This window comes from Chiloscyllium plagiosum, chromosome 4 (genome assembly GCF_004010195.1).
Source record: "Chiloscyllium plagiosum isolate BGI_BamShark_2017 chromosome 4, ASM401019v2, whole genome shotgun sequence".
In the NCBI taxonomy this organism is placed as follows: Eukaryota; Metazoa; Chordata; class Chondrichthyes; order Orectolobiformes; family Hemiscylliidae; genus Chiloscyllium; species Chiloscyllium plagiosum.
Window position 1 is genome coordinate 7,812,600 of NC_057713.1, and position 17,182 is coordinate 7,829,781.

The 17,182-nt window shown below is 41.1% G+C and overlaps 1 protein-coding gene across 5 annotated transcripts in view; it reads right to left on the bottom strand.

The window, feature by feature from the left end:
* stk3 (serine/threonine kinase 3 (STE20 homolog, yeast)) overlaps positions 1-17,182 on the bottom strand; it is a 457,998-nt gene that overhangs the window by 349,870 nt on the left and 90,946 nt on the right. For all 5 annotated transcript variants that reach the window (XR_006311343.1, XR_006311344.1, XM_043687663.1 and 2 more), the window contains exons 2-3: positions 15,619-15,699; positions 5,461-5,589 (exon numbers count right to left, since the gene is read on the bottom strand). Coding sequence is in view for 3 of the 5 variants with exons in the window: in XM_043687663.1 (XP_043543598.1) it covers positions 5,461-5,589; positions 15,619-15,699 (210 nt within the window). In the remaining 2 variants the exon portion in view is untranslated. The remainder of the gene's footprint in view (positions 1-5,460; positions 5,590-15,618; positions 15,700-17,182) is intronic.

The window sequence follows — 17,182 nt, forward strand, 5'->3', positions numbered from 1 at the left end:
TCTTTGCGGAAGGCGGAAAGGGGTGGGGAGGGAAATATATCCCTGGTGGTGGGGTCTTTTTGGAGGTGGCGGAAATGTCGGCAGATGATTTGATGTATGCGAAGGTTGGTAGGGTGGAAGGTGAGCACCAGGGGCGTTCTGTCCTTGTTACGGTTGGAGGGGTGGGGTCTGAGGGCGGAGGTGCAGGATGTGGACGAGGTGCGTTGGAGGGCATCTTTAACCACGTGGGAAGGGAAATTGTGGTCTCTAAAGAAGGAGGCCATTTACCTCTAACCATTAAGTGTATAAGTCCTGCTCTGATTTGCTTTTCCAAAATGCCTTGCATTTATCTAAATTAAACTCCATCTGCCACTCCTCAGCCTATTGGCCCATCTGACCATGATCCTGTTGTAATCTGAGATAACCCTCTTTGCTGTCCACTACACCTCCAATTTTGGCGTCATCTGCAAATTTACTAACCATACCTCTGATGTTCACATCCAAATCATTTATACTGATCCTTGTGGCACTCCACTGGTCACAGGCCTCCAGTCTGAGAAGCAACTCTCCACCACCATCCTCTGTTTCTACCTTTGAACCAATTCTGTATCCAAATGGCTAGATCTCCCTGTATTCCATGAGATGTAACCTTACTAACCAGTGTTCCATGAGGAACCTTATTGAACATTTTACTAAACTCCATACACAGGGGAACCTCGATTATCCGGCATTCAATTAACTGAATTTTGGATTATCCCAACATGATCGCAAGGTCCCAATGCTTGGCTAACTATGTTATATGGCGTTCAATTAACTGAATGAAATACTTCCCGCCCGTGAGCTTCAGACAATCGAGGTTCCTCTGGAGATCATGTCCACCGCTCTGCCCTCATCAATCCTCTTTGTTACTTCTTCAAAAAACTCAATCAAGTTTGCAAGAGATTATTTCTCATGCACAAAGCCAGGCTGACTATCCCTAATCAGTCTTTGCCTTTCCAAATACATGTAAATCCTGTCCCTCAGGATCTCCTTCAACAACATGCCCACCACCGATGTCAGGCTCACCGGTCTATAGCTCCCTGGCTTTTCCTTACCACCTTTCTTAAATAGTGGTCCCACATTAGTCAACCACCAGTCTTCTGACATGTCACCTGTGACTATCGATGATACAAATATCTCAGCAAGTGGCCCAGCAACCATGTCCTTAGCTTTGTTTATCTATTCAGTTTTTCTATTTTGTTCATAACATCCTCAAAAAAAGCTCCAAGCTTGTCAAACAGAATTTCTCATTCATAAATCCATGCTGACTATGCCTAATCAGATCATGATTATTCAAATTTCCATTTATCATATTTTTTACATTAGATTCTAGCAGGTCAGTGGTTCTCAGTTTTCTTTCTCAGTCCTTTCTTAAATAGTACAGTGACATTTGCTCACTTCCAATCTACAAGATTATGACAGAATCTATAGTTTTTTTGGAAGGCAATCATTAATTAGTTGTGATTTGGAGATGCCGATGTTGGACTGGGGTGTAGAACGTTAAAAATCACACAACACCAGGTTATAGTCCAACAGGTTTATTTGGAAGCACTAGCTTTTGGAGAGCTGCTCCTTCATCAGGTAGTTGTGGAGTACACAATTGTAAGACACAGAATTTATAGCAAAAGTTTACAGTGTGATGTAACTGAAATTATATATTGAAAAAGACCTGGATTGTTTGTAAAGTCTCTCATCTTTTAGAATGACCAGGGTGGTTTTAGTTCTTTCCTATGTAAATTGCCAAACGTTTTTTAAAGTTACATTCGCAAGTGAACTTTAACAATTGGTGTCATGTCGGCTGAGATAATGCATTGTAGGTGCGAGCTGCCCTGTGTGAGGCTGTCTGTGCCGCAATGGTCAGACTGATTCTAATCTAGAAACAGATTTACAGAATCTTACATGGATTCATGCAGTACGTGTGCAGGAGTGTGTGTGTGTGCATGCATAGAGCAATGTGCACTGCACTGCACTACACACACACACACTCTCCTGAAATCACACACTCATGCAGAACCTCTCTCTTATGCTCATACACAAACTCCAACACACACCCTCTCACAGACTTATACCCCTTTACACTCACACATATACACACACTCACTCAAAAGACACGCACACACAAGTTTGTAGGGTGAATTTGTACTTGCAGAATTACATTTCACTTTGCTCAAAAACTGCATGAATCCATGTAAGATTCTGCTTCTATGTTCTATGTTCTATGTTCTAAGTTTGTAGGGTGAATTTGTACTTGCAGAATTACATTTCACTTTGCTCAAAAACTGCATGAATCCATGTAAGATTCTGTAAATCTGTTTTTAGATTAGAATCAGTCTGACCATTTTAGCAGAGACAGTCTCACACAGGGCAGCTCGCACTTTCAATGCATTATCTGGGCCAACATGACACCAATTGTTAAAGTTCACTTGAGAATGTAACCGTTCAAGAAAAGTTTTGCAATTTACATATGAAAGAACTGAATCCAACATGGTCATTCTAAAAGATGAGAGACTTAACAAACAATCCAGATCTTTTTCAATATATAATTTCAGTTACATCACAATGTAAACATTTGCTATAAATTCTGTGTCTTACAATCTTATTCTCCACAACTACCTGATGAAGGAGCAGCACTCCGAAAGTCAGTACTTCCAAATAAATCTTTGGACTATAACCTGCTGTTGTGTGATTTTTAAATTAATGAGTTGATTATCTTTGTTGGCACCTCGTTCAGTGCTTTAGGATGAAGAATATCATCAGAGGATTCATCCACTTTCATCCCATCAATTTCTCCAATACAGCCTTCCCACTATTACTAGCTCCTTTCAATTCCTAATGCTTCCTAGTAACTTAAATCTCTAATTCTATAAGATTTCTTACATGTTACTCAGTGGAAATATACACAAAGTAATAATTTAGTTTCTCTTTGTTGGCACTCTCGTGGAGGTTGAACAGTTCATCCACTTTACCAACACCTTCCACCCCGACCTCAAATTTACCTGGACCGTCTCAGACTCCTCCCTCCCCTTTCTCGACCTCTCCATTTCTATCTCGGGCGACCGAATCAACACGGACATTTACTATAAACCGACCGACTCTCACAGCTACCTCAACTACACCTCCTCCCACCCTGCCCCCTGTAAAAACGCCATCCCATATTCCCAATTCCTTCGTCTCCACAGCATCTGCTCCCAGGAGGACCAGTTCCAGTACCGAACAACCCAGATGGCCTCCTTCTTCAAAGACCGCAATTTCCCCCCAGACGTGATCGACGATGCTCTCCACCGCATCTCCTCCACTTCCCGCTCCTCCGCCCTGGAGCCCCGCCCCTCCAATCGCCACCAGGACAGACACCTACTGGTCCTCACCCACCACCCCATTAACCTCCAGATACATCATATCATCCTTGGTCATTTCCACCACCTCCAAACAGACCCAACCACCAAGGATATATTTCCCTCCCCACTCCTATCAGCGTTCCGGAAAGACCACTCCCTCCGCGACTCCCTCGTCAGATCCACACCCCCCACCAACCCAACCTCCACTCCCGGCACCTTCCCCTGCAACCGCAAGAAATGCAAAACTTGCGGCTCAGTGTTTAGCACTCTGCCTCATAGCACCGGGGTCCCAGGTTTGTTTCCAGCCTCGGGCAACTGTCTGTGTGGAATTTGCACACTCTCCCCTTGTCTGCCCGGGTTTCCTCTGGGTGGTCCGGTTTCCTCCTACAGTCCAAAGATGTGCAGGTCAGGTGAATTGGCCATGCCCACCTTGTCTAGTCCCAACCCTCGAACTCAGCACCACCTTCCTAACCGGCAATCTTCTTCCTGACCACTCCGCCCCCACCCCCTCTCCCGCCTATCACCCCCACCTTAACCTCCTTCCACCTATCATATTTCCAGCACCCCTCCCCCAAGTCCCTCCTCCCTACCTTTTATCTTAGCCTGCTTGGCACACCCTCCTCATTCCTGAAGAAGGACTTATGCCCGAAACGTTGATACTCCTGTTCCTTTGATGCTGCCTGACCTGCTGCGCTTTTCCAGCAACACATTTTTAAGCTTATTCAACAAAGATGCAATAATCAGTTAACATATACATAAGAAAAAGAATAAATGCTTATTTCTCAAAATATCCCCAATGGACATGCACACGCATCAGGAAAAGAGGGCAATTGCTGTGCAAGCTTCTGAAAAAAAAACCTCTTTGGTCAGTGGGTTATTCTTGATAAAGCATAGAATCTTCTGGCTTATATAGGCAAGTCACTAATTTTGCTCAATTGTCTCTGAAACTTTGCAGATACAGCTTGCTCAGGAAATACACTCAAGATGTTTCTTCCATTATTCTTCGAAAAATACAAACTGGCTTCATCCTGAGCTCAACAAGAGAAGTTTTCTTTTCAGAAAAAGACAGTAATCAGCTAGACAGTTTGTTCTTAGCAAGCTTCCTTCAAGTCAGCTTGCTCTTATCAGGTATCCCTCCAACTGGAAGAGATAAAATAAGCGCCTCTCAAAGTCATTGTTTAGCTCCAGTAGGGATTCACAACGAAACAGCTATTACCAGTCATGTCATTGATAGAAAGCTTTGTTAAAAACAAATCTCCAATGTTTACAGTGATTTTTCAATTACCTCTTTTAAAGAAACCATTCCAGTCATTTCCCAAAACTTAAAATAAATCCATTTTCTGGACTTCTTCAAAATGTAAGTACCTTCAGCAATATTTTATGTAATGTGACTTCCTAACAACTCCTAATGTACTCTCAACCTCTGCTGCCAGTCAAAATTTGAAGGAGCCAAACCATGCCCCCTCCACCCATCCCTCGAGCAAATATCTAAATATGAAAGCACACAAAAACAATTCTAACATCAAATCAAGCCATTTGAGCATTTCAAAATCTTACATCAAAATTTCCTTCAATGCTTTGAGATTCCCAAGCCATTTATGATCTAATAATGCATGGGGCTTTGAGCTTATAAGTAGGCATGTGAAGAGTCTTATGAATTCAATTAAGTGTCAGGTCGCGTGAACAAAGCACAACCTGTCTATAACAGATTCTGCACTTATTAGTCTCAGACCAGTAGCTACAGGATTAACACATTTTTTGATAGCCAAAGAGTCAGATGTTTATTACCAGTTACTAATCAACAGCTTTTAAATTCCTAAAGAAGTACACAAATACAAAGATTGTTCAGAATACTAGCCTCAAAGGCATCTTTTAAAGAGAAGCACTTGAGAAAGGACAGCAAGAGATTGAAGCCAGATGTTCTAAACCCATATTTCAGTTGTTCTACTTTTATTCAGTGAATTTTATCTGAAAATAGTATGTCAGCAGTTAGCGCTTATCGAAACATTCAGGTTTTACATGCTCACTAAATTATAACATTTGAAGGTAAACATCTGCAAAATACACTATACCGTTAACTAAAATTACCACATTCCACTGCTCATACCTATCACATTGTTGCATTATTGAAATTTCCTTAATAATTTCCTGCAGGTCGGACTCCACTGGCACTTGCTTTATTGCAACAACTTGGCCAGATTCTTTATGGATTGCTTTAAAAACACTGCCATAAGATCTGAAAAAAAGAAAAGATGTATTTAAATAAATACCAAAAAAATTACTACTTTAAAGGAATTTTTTTAAAATGCTGTACTAAGTGCATCCCCTAATTTTAACACATGAAGGAAATTCCATTTCAGCCTATTTTCTCTGGCCCTTTTGTATCATGAACAATTTCTTGATCATCAAAATTATAGAAGACCAAGACAAAACACCCTACCTAATTTACTTGAAGTCACATTTATTAAGAATATATTACATGATGTTTATCTAAAATATTATAAAATGGTGTTACTTGAGCTGACCTGCTATATTAACAATGCACAGCAACTTAAATCTGTACAGCACCTCTAAAGTAATAAAATATCCCAAGGTAGTTTACTGGAGCCTATTACATTGTATGAAACTCAGCCATAGAAGATCATATTAAGTCACATAAGCTAGAACAAGTGAAATGTCTTAAAGGAGCAAAGTGACATCAAGATGGACACAAAGAAAATAATCAGTAGCAAGAGTACCGTTTTCCTTCCTCAAGTCCCTCAATCTCTTCTACTCCCCTACCTCTTTTAAAGCCTTCATTACAACTTTCTCCTCTGACCAATCCTAATTCTTCAACATTTGGCTCAACAAGCATTTACTTGTAATTATGCCACAATGAAGACTAAATCTATTATCTTTAAAGGTTTAGCCGAAGAAAACCATTGCTAGTCCAAGCCTGGAAATTCAACATCAATCTGATAGTTCATAGACGGTTAAAGAGAGGTGGTGAAGGGGTAGAGATAGATTCGTGCAAATATGTTGAAGCTGACCTCATATCTATATAAAATATTGCTAAGGATATTAAAGTCTGAAATACTAAATACCAATATATATGAATCACATTTTGTTTACACATTCACTCTTTTGCAAAGACATTCCTCCTAATTTGTTTATTTGTATTAATGGTGGCTATCATATATTTACATTGTTCTAGACATAGAGATAATTTTGTCTAATCCAGCTAAGCAAGCGTTTTGTGATTTTAAAGGTCCCCTTCAGATCTTCTCTATAGAATAGAAAAAAAAATCACTGCTGAACCATTCCTAATAGATGCATCCTCCTAATTCTGGTAACATCCTTTTAGATCTTTTTTGTACTTTCTCCAATACTTCTACAGTAGCGGCTCGATTTACGAACTTAATCTGTTCCAGGACCCAGTTCGCGAACCGAAAACGCTCCAGGGAAAACAGCCCTAGCCTATTCAACCTCTGCTCAATTCCTCCAACACTGGCAACATCCTTACAAATCTTTTCTGAACCCTTTCAAGTTGCACAACATCTTTCGGAAAGGAAGGAGACCAGAATTGCATGCAATATTCCAACAGTGGCCTAACCAATGTACTATACAGTCACAACATGACCTCCCAGCTCCTGTACTCAATACTCTGACCAATAAAGGAAAGCATACCAAACACCTTCTTCATTATCCTATCTACCTTCAACGCTACTTTCAAGGAGCTATGAACCTGCACTCCAAGGTCTCTTTGTTCAGCAACACTCCCTAGGACCTTACCTTTAAGTGTATAGTATAAGTCCTGCTAAGATTTGCTTTCACAAAATGCAGCACCTCGCATTTATCTAAATTAAATTCCATCTGCCACTCCTCAGCCCATTGGCCCATCTGATCAAGATCCTGTTGTAATCTGAGATAACCCTCTTCGCTGTCCACTACACTTCCAATCTGCAAACTCGTCAACCATATCTCCTATGTTCACATCCAAATCATTTGTATAAATGACGAAAAGTGGTGGACCCAGCACTAATCCTTGTGGCACTCCACTGATCACAGGCCTCCAGTCTGAAAAACAACCATCCACCACCACTTTGTCTTCTACCTTCAAGCCGGTTCTGTATCCAAATGGCGAGTTCTCCCTGTATTCTGTGAGATCTAACCTTGCTAACCAGTCTCCCATGGGGAACCTTGTCGAACACCTTACTGAAGTCCATGTACATAACGTCCACCGCTCTGCCGTCGTCAATCCTCTTTGTTATTTGTTGTGGTTCTGTTCGCCGAGCTGGGAATTTGTGTTACAGACGTTTCGTCCCCTGTCTAGATGACATCCTCAGTGCTTGGGAGCCTCCTGTGAAGCGCTTCTGTGACGTTTCCTCCGGCATTTATAGTGATTTGTACCTGCCGCTTCCGTTTGTTAGTTCCAGCTGTCCGCTGCAGTGTAAGAATTCCCGGTAGCTATTCCTCCCTCAAAGAACTATACTATTTTTAATACTGTTGGGAAGAGGAATTACTTGTCAGAAGAAAGCAACAGCAGAAGCCAAAATCAGTGACAGCACGATTGGCTCTGTTGTGCAGGAGGGAGAGTCAAAGTATTAGTAATAGAAGACTGTATACTCAGAGGCACAGATAGGTGTTTCTGTGATCACGGTCGAGACTCCAGGATGTGTTGCCTCCTTGGTGCCAAGGTCAAAGATGTCTCTTAGCAAGCATCGGACATCCTAAAAGAAGAGGATGAGCAGCCAGAAGTTTTGATTCAAATTGGCAGTAACGACATATGCAGGAAGAGAGATGAGATCCTTCAAAGGGAATTTAGGGAGTTAGGTAGGAAGTTGAAAAACTGGACCTCCAGGTTGTAATCACGAGATTAGTTCCTGTGCCTTATACTAGTGAGGCCAGAAAAAGGAAGATAATATAGTTGAATGTGTGGCTAAACAGCTGGTATAAGAGCGATGGCTTCACATATCTGGATCACTGGGATCTCTTCCAGAGCCGGGAGGACCTGCGCATGAAGGACAGGTTGCACCTAAATTTGAGGGCGACCTTGCAGGAGATTTCCAAGTGCCACTCAGGAGAGTTTAAACAAGTGTAGCAGTCGGGTGGGAACCAAAGCAATAGGTCAACATGTGGAGTGTTTGAGGAGAAGTAAAGGGCAGCACGGTGGCTCAGTGGTTAGCACTGCTGCCTCACAGCGCCAGAGACCCGGGTTCAATTCCCTCCTCAGGCAACGGTCTGTGTGGAATTTGTACATTCTCCCCATGTCTGCGTGGGCTTCCTCCGGGTTCTCCGGTTTCCTCCCACTGTCCAAAAATGTGCAGGTTAGGTGAATTGGCCATGCTAAACTGCCCGTAGTGTTAGGTTAATGGGTAAATGTAGGGGAATGGGTCTGGGTGGGTTGCTCTTCAGAGGGTTGGTGTGGACTTGTTGGGCCGAAGGGCCTGTTTCCACACTGTAAGTAATCTAATCTAATCTAAACTTAAAATCAGTCTAATAGGAAGAATGGGCAGGGCAAAGTTAATGCACATGACATGACAGGACAGGTAGGAAGTTGAAAAACTGGACCTCCGGATTGTAATCACGGGATTACTTCCTGTGCCTTGTACTAGTGAGGCCAGAAAAAGGAAGATAATATAGTTGAATGTATGTAGTCTGAAGTATATTTATGCAAAAAGTATAACAAATAGGGCAATAAGGTTACAGAATGGATTAGTGCGGGGAATTACAACGTTGTAACCATTACAGAAACTTGGTCGAGAGAAGGGCCAGACTAGCAGCTCAACATTCCAGCATTAAAATGTTTCAGGTGTGATAGAGAAAGATGTAAAGGGAGGGGGGTGGGAGTTGCATGACTGATTAAGGAAAATGTCACAGTTGCACTAAGAGAGAAGGACATCTTGGAGGCTCATCCAGCTATGCCATACAGGAAGAACTCAACAATAAGAAAGGAATATCATCATGATGGGATTAAAGTACAGGTCTCCAACACCAGTTGAAGATTGAGAAACAGATATTTCAGCAGATTGTGGAAAGACAACAGAGTTGTGTAGTGGATGATTTTAGCTTTTCCAATATTGACTGGGACTCCTTTTGTGCCAGGGCCTGGATATGGCAGAATTTGTCAGTTGATTCCAGGAGAATTTCTAAAAGCAATCAATACATAGGCGAATAATCACAAAAGAATAGCAAAGAATCAGTGTTGTTCCTTTGTTTAAGAGGGGCAACAGGAACAATCCAGGAAATTATGGGCCGGTGAGCTTTACATTAGTAATAGGGAAATTACTATCAGAGGTTCTAAGGTTCAGAGGACTTAACCGCATTTGGAAAAGAATGGACATTTTAGAGATAGTCAGCATGCCTCTTTGAAGGGGAAGTTTTGTCTCAGAAATTTGATTGAATTGTTTTTAAGGAAGTGATGAAGATGATTGATGAGGCTATCTATATGGACTTCACTAGAGCATTTGACAAGTTCCCTCACATGAGATCCATGGTGAGTTGGTAAGTGGGATACAAAACTTGCTTGGTCATAGAAGAGAAAGGGTAGTTGTGGAAGGATGTTTTTCTGACTGGGGGTCTGTAACCAGTGGTGCCCACAAGTATCAATGCTGGGAGCTGTACTGTTTGTAACTTATATAAATGATTTGGATGAAAATATAGGTGCTTTGATTAGTAAGTTTGCAGACGAAACAAAAATTGGTGGAGTGTGGCTCGTGAGGAAGGTTATCAGAGGTTACAGCAGGATATAGATCAATTGGAATGCTGGGTTGAGAAATCTACACTAGTGTGAGATGATGCATTTTGGGAGGTCAAATGCAAGGGTAAGGTATAGTAAATGGCACGATCCTTAAGAGCACTGACATTCAAAAGAGTCTTGGTGTGCAAGTCCATAGCTCCCTGAATGTGGCAAAACAAGTTGCTAAGGTAGTAAAGAAGGTAGGAGAAAGTGAGGACTGCAGATGCTGGAGACCAGAGTTGGAAAGTGTAGTGCTGGAAAAGCGCAGCAGGCCAGGCAGCATCCGAGGAGCAGGAGAATCGATGTTTCGGGCATAAGCCCTTCTTCAGGAATGAGGCTGGTGTGCCAAGCGGGTAATCTAATCTAATCTCTCCGCCCCCACCCCCACTCCGGCCTATCAACCTCACCCTCACCTCCTTCCACTTATCGTATTCCCAGCGCCCCTCCCCCAAACTCTCCCCCACCTTTTGTCTCAGCCCGCTTGGCGCACCAGCCTCATTCCTGAAGAAGGGCTTATGCCCGAAACGTCGAATCCCCTGCTCCTCGGATGCCGTAGTAAAGAAGGTGCATGACATCCTTGTCTGCATCAGTCAGGGCACTCAGCATAAAAGTTGACAAGTCATATTGCAGCTATATAAAACTTCAGTTCTGCCACATTTTGAGTATTGTGTGCAGTTCTGGTCACCATGCTATAGGAAGAATGTGAAAATTTTGGAGAGGGTGCAAAAGAGGATTACCATGACGTGGCCTGGAATGGATGCTATTAACTATAAAGAGAGGTTGGACAAAATTTGGGCAATCTTGTAGAAGTATATAAAATTATGAGAGGCATAGATAGGGTAAACAGTCGGAGTCTTTCTCCCAGGGTGGAAATGTCAAATGGGGGCATAGGTTGAAGTGAAAGGGGGAAAGCTTAAAGGAGATGTATAAGGAACTTTTTTTTAAAACACAGAGGTACCTGGAACATGCTGACAGGGAGGCCACAGAAGCAGATACTATAGGAACATTTAAAAGGCATTTAGACAAATACAAGAACTGACAGGGAATAGAGGGGTATGGACCATGTGCACACAAATGGGATTAGTTTAGAATGGCAACATAGTAAGTGCAGACAAGGGCCTAATTCAATGCTCGACTGTTCTATGTTCTAATATGAAAGCGTTCCATTTTCATTTCAAAACAGAGTATCTTTTAATCAATGGTAAGGAGAAGCACAAATTTTTATTTTCTAATTTTCAGAAGCAGTTGTTTTTGAATGGTCAAAGCTGTCAGGCATATAAATCACTTGTTTTCACAGTGGAAAATAGTAATTTATTCCCAAAAATTGCTAAAGGGCAACTTGGTGAAATAACTTTAACTGGGAGATGTTATTAAATAAATTGGTGGGTTTAAAAGTAGATAAGTTCCCGGGGCCTCATGGTCCGCACCGTTGGGTATTAAAGGAGGTGGCAGCAGAGACAGTGGATGTATTAGTAATGATACTCTAAAATTCCCTGGATTGTGAATAGGTACCAATGGATTAGAAACATGCTAATGTGACGTCGTTATTGAAAAATGGGAGATAGGCAAAAAGATGCCAACTTTAGACTAGTTATTTTGACCTCTGCAGTGGGGAAATTGCTGGAGTCAGTGATAAAGGAGGAGATAACTGAACAATTGGACAAGCAAAGATCAATTCACCAGTGTCAGCACTGTTTCATGAAGGGCACATCATATTTGACCAATTTGCTGGAGTTCTTCAAGGAATAACCAGCAAGGTGAATAACGGGAATCCAGTGAATGTGGTACAGCCAGCTTTCCAAAAGGAATCTGACAAATTGTCGCATAAAAGACTCACCCAGAAGGTCAGATCCCAGGGGGTTAAGGGTAGAGTTTTAGCTTGGATTTGCAGACTGACAGAAAGCAGGGGTCAGAATAAACAGGTCTTTGTCTGAATGGTGAACTATAACTGTAACTGGTTCAGTTCCCAGACCCCAACTATTTTTAATCTATATAAATGATCTATAAAAGAGGCAGAGTGTAACATAGCAAAAATTGCAAACTTTGGGAGATAGTTGGGAAAGCAGGCTGTGACGAGGAGATAAAGGGTTTACAGCCAGATATTGATAGGTTCGGAGAATGGGCCAGAGTCTGACAGATGGAGTTTAATGCAAGGTTGTCCATTTTGGCCAGAAAAATAACTCAGCAAATTATTATTTAAATGGGAAACAGATTCAAAGTGCATCAGTACAGAGGGATCCTGGCATCCTTGCGCATGAATAATAGAAATTCGGTATGCACTTGCAGTATATAATAAGAAAGGTAAATGGAATCTTGGCATTTATTACAAAAGTACTGGATTATAGGAGTAATAATATAGAGGTGCCAGTGCTGAACTGGGGTGGACAAAGTTAAAAATCACACAATACCAGGTTATAGTCCAAAAGGTTTATTTGAAAGTACAAGCTTTCGGAGCACTGCTCCTTTGTCAGGTAGCTAATGCCGCGCTCTGAAAGCTTGTACTTTCAAATAAATCTGTTGGACTATAACGTGATATTGTATGATTTTTAACTTCATAGATGTAAAGAAGTGTCATTACAATTATATAAGACATTGGTGAGACCACACCTGGAGCACTGTAGGCAGTTTTGGTCTCCTTACTTCAGGAAGGATGTAGTGGCACTGGTGACAGTTGAGCAGGTTCACTAGATTGATCTAAGGGATGAAAAGGTTGTCATATAAGGAGCAATTGAATAGCTCAGGCTTGTACTCGCTGGAGTTCCAAAGAATGAGAGGAGATCTGATGGAGGTATAGAAAATGCTGAAGGGAATTGATAACGGAGACATTGAACATATGTTCCCCTTGTGGGACAGTCTAGAAGTAGTCATAGATATATAGAGTGAGAAGAGGTAGGTTCGAAACTGAGATAAGGAGAAACCACTTTCTCAAAGGGTTGTGAATCTATGGAACACAATGTACCAGAGTGCAGTGGTGGCAGAATCAATCAACAGAATCAAGAAATAAATAGATAGGTTTCTGATAAAAAGCGGGATAAAGGGCTATGGGGACCAGGCAAGAAAGTGGAGTTGAGACCAGGATAAAATCAGCCATAATCATGTTAAATGGCAGAGGAGGCTCGAAGGGTTGAACTGCCAACTCTCACTTCTAGTTCCTATGTTCCTATAGACAAAGGCAGACAGGACTTCTTTTCTGTACAATTTTAATGCATCGCAGCATTTTTGATAATTGGAAAAGCAATGCAATACATCAGAATTATATGGTAATTGTCAAGGCAAGAGACAAACTACCTGTGCCTTATGATGAATCACTGCATTAAAAACAGATCCATGTTACAATTTGGCATCTAATGCTGACATTTGACAGTCTTAAGACAATTTATAGTTAATCTTTCAAAATATCCCCCACTTCTCAAACAGGTTTCCAGCTGTGGTCACAAATTCTCTAATTCCTCTTTGGCTTATAAAATCCACACCAGTGCACAAAAGTAGTGTGTGGGAGAAAATGTGATTTTCCTATTGTCCTCACAATAGAAACCCAACCTCAGAAGAGGTATGAGTGAGTTTGCACCCAAGGTCTTCCCAACCCACCAATGACCACAAAAATAAATGGCATGGAGTCAGAAAAGTAGAAAACGTAAGTTCAGCACCACACATCCTATATCACACCTTCACTGGAGAAGAAAAGTTAATAAGAAAAGGGAGAATAAAATATGCACACAATCTTCCAAATATAAGTCTATAAAATCTTCTATTGGTACATAAAAATAAAACATTAGCTAAGTTGAATTGAGTCTGGTACAGAGAGTCAGGACAATTTATAAAGGGGAATAGAGAAATGGGAGCAAAGTTAAATGATAATCTCGTGAATGTTTTCACTGAGGAAATTACAATAAATCTCCCAGAATTAGAGATTGAAAGGACAAGGGACAATGAGGAATTGAGAAAATCAATATTACAAAGAAGGTTGTACTGGAGTCATTAATGGGGCTGAAAGTTCCTGGGACCTGATATTCTATATCCTAGAGTGTTAAAGAAGGTAATGACAAAGATGGTTAGTGACCCTGCGAATTGGAAGCTATCAAATGTCACCCCAATATTTAAGCAAGGAGTAAGAAATAAATCAGGGAACTACAGATCTGGCAATCTTACATCAGTAGGAGTAAAATGCTAAAATCTATTATAAAGGATATGATAAATAGATACTGTATAATAATGATCTGATTGGACACAGTAGGCATGGAATTGCAAATGGTAAATCGTGTTTGATGATCTTGGGGTTTTTTGAGGATTTACCAACAAAATTGATAAAGGGGAGATGAGAGACTTAGTAGATTTGGATTTTCAGATAAGATGCCCCACAAGAGGTTGGATTGCAAAATTAAAAAGCATGGGATAGGAGATTATATGCTGGCATGGTTTAAGATTGGCTAGCAGAAAGAAAACAGAGAATAGAAATAAATGGGTCATTCTTTTGTTGGCAGGCTGTGATGAATAGGGTATCAAAAGGATCAGTACTTGGCCACAGCTGTTCACAATGTACAGTAAATGATTTGACTGTGGAGACTAAATGTAATATTATGATGAAGACATAAAGCAGCTTCAGGAGGATTTCTACAGGTTAATAAATAGGAAAAAAACAATCCAGATGAAATATATGGAAAAATATGAGGTTATCCACTTTGGTAGAAGAAACAGGTGTGTAGAGTATTTATTAAGTGGTAAGAGGTTTGAAACTAAAGGTAGATAAAGAGACGTGGGTGTCCTTGTCAACAAGTTACTGAGAGCAAACATGTAGGTACATCAAGCTATTAGGAAGGATAATGAAATGTTAGCCTTTATCACAAGAGGATTTGAGTATAACAGTAATGAAGTCTTGCTTCAATTGTACAGAAATTTGGTTAGACCACACCTGTGTGCTATTTTGATCGGATATTGTCAGAAATGAACTGTAACAGCAGGCTTTTGCCTGGGATGGTGGGATTGTAATATAAGGAGAGATTGGGCAAGTGAGGCTTGTATTCTTTACAGTTTCAAAGAATGAGATGTGATCTCATTGAAATGTACGTAATACTTAAAGAGAAAGAGAGGGTAGATGCAGGTAAGAGGTTTCCCTTGTTTGGGTAATTTAGAACCATTAAGGTGTGAATCTGAAATTCTCTACCCCAGTGAGCTGTGAAAACTCAGATTTTTGAGTATGTTTCAAGTAGAAATAAACATATTTCTGATTACAAATGGTTATGGGGATAGTGTGGGTTCAAGATATTGAAGTATTCATCAACCACGATCATCTTAAATAAAAGAGCATGCTTGATGTTCCTATGCTCCTATTCCTCTGCTCCAGCCCAATACCACTAACCTGTTCTATGCATTACAGTGTATACAAATGAGCTCACAGGAAATACTGACGTAAAGTTCCATTAACAAACTCAATGTTTAAAATTTACAAATTGAACCATTTCAAAGCTGTGCAATGATTCCAGCTTAGTATGGTAGCAAGAGAAGGATCCTGCTGATTAAAGAAGCCAGTTCAACAATTGCACCACTTACCCTTCACCAAGTTTTTCCAATACATCAAAAACCTCTTCAGGCTGCTTAGTAAGGCTGTCTTCACTCAGCTTTTTCAACTTGCTAAATTAATGAAAAAGAAATTGAAAAACATAAGAAAACATGAATCAGAAAAGGTATTCATTGCACTGAATCTTATTCAATCCATTAACATACACAATTAACCCTACTTAAATCACTGAACTGTTCTGAAAATGGTGTGAAACATTCTCCTTCATCAAAAGTCAGGTTCATAATACCACAACTAAAAATAATCTTTAAACATAGTATTTGATTATTATTCCCTATTGGATTTATTCATGACTAACTTACATTTGTTGCCCTAGTTATGGTCTTCCCAACAAGTGGAAGCAATTTTCCTAGATATATCCCAAAACAAGTTACTTACCAGTAGAGTCTTACAGATGTACAGGTAGGAAACAGTCCCTTCCTGACCAGATATCCTAACCTAATCTAGTCCCATTTGCCAGCACTTGGCCCATATCCCTCTAAACCCTTCCTATTCATACACCCACCCAGTTGCCTTTTAAATGTTGGAATTGTACCACTTCCTCTGGTAGCCCATTCCATACACGCATCACCATCTGTGTGCAAACATTGCCCCTTAAGTCTCCTTTAAATCTTTTCCCTCTCACCTTAAACCTATGCCCTCTAGGTCTGGACTCCCCCACCCTGGGGGCATATATTTACCTTATCTATGCCCCTCATGATTTTATAAATCTCTGTAAGGTCATCCCTCAGCTTCCATGCTCCAGGGTAAACAGCACAAGCTTATTCAGCTTTTCCCGATAGTTCTTTCTAAATCTATCTTTGTAAATCTTTTCTGAACCCCTTCAATTTTCACAACATCCTTCCTATAGGAGGGAGACCAGACTTGCACACAATATTCCAAAAGTGGCCTAACCAATGTCCTATATAGCCACAATATGACCTCCCAACTCTTATATCTGATGCTCTGACCAGTAGAGGAAAGCACTCTAAACGCCTCCTTCACTATCCTATCTGAGACCACTTTAAGGAACTATGAACCTGCAGTCCAAGGCCTGTTTGTTTAGCAACACTCCCCTGGACTTTACCATTAAGTGTAAGTCCTGCCCTGATTTACCTTTCCAAAACGCAGCACCTCACAGTTATCTAAATTAAACTCTATCTGCCACTCCTCAGCCCATTGGCCCATCTGATCAAGAGATGGAAATGTGTTGCTGGAAAAGCGCAGCAGGTCAGGCAGCATCTAGGGAACAGGAGAATCGACGTTTCGGGCATTAGCCCTTCTTCAGGAAGGAGGAAAGTTGGTCCAGCAGGCTAAGATAAAAGATAGGGAGAAGGGACTTGGGGGAGGGGCGTCGGAAATGTGATAGGTGGAAAGAGGACAAGGTGAGGGTGATAGGTCAGACTGGGGTGGGGGCGGAGAGGTCGGGAAGAAGATTGCAGGTTAGGAAGGCGGTGCTGAATTTGATGGATTTGACTGAGACAGGCTGGGGAGAGGGGAAATGAGGAAACTGGTGAAACCCGAGTTCATCCCTTGTGGTTGGAGAGTTCCTAGCCG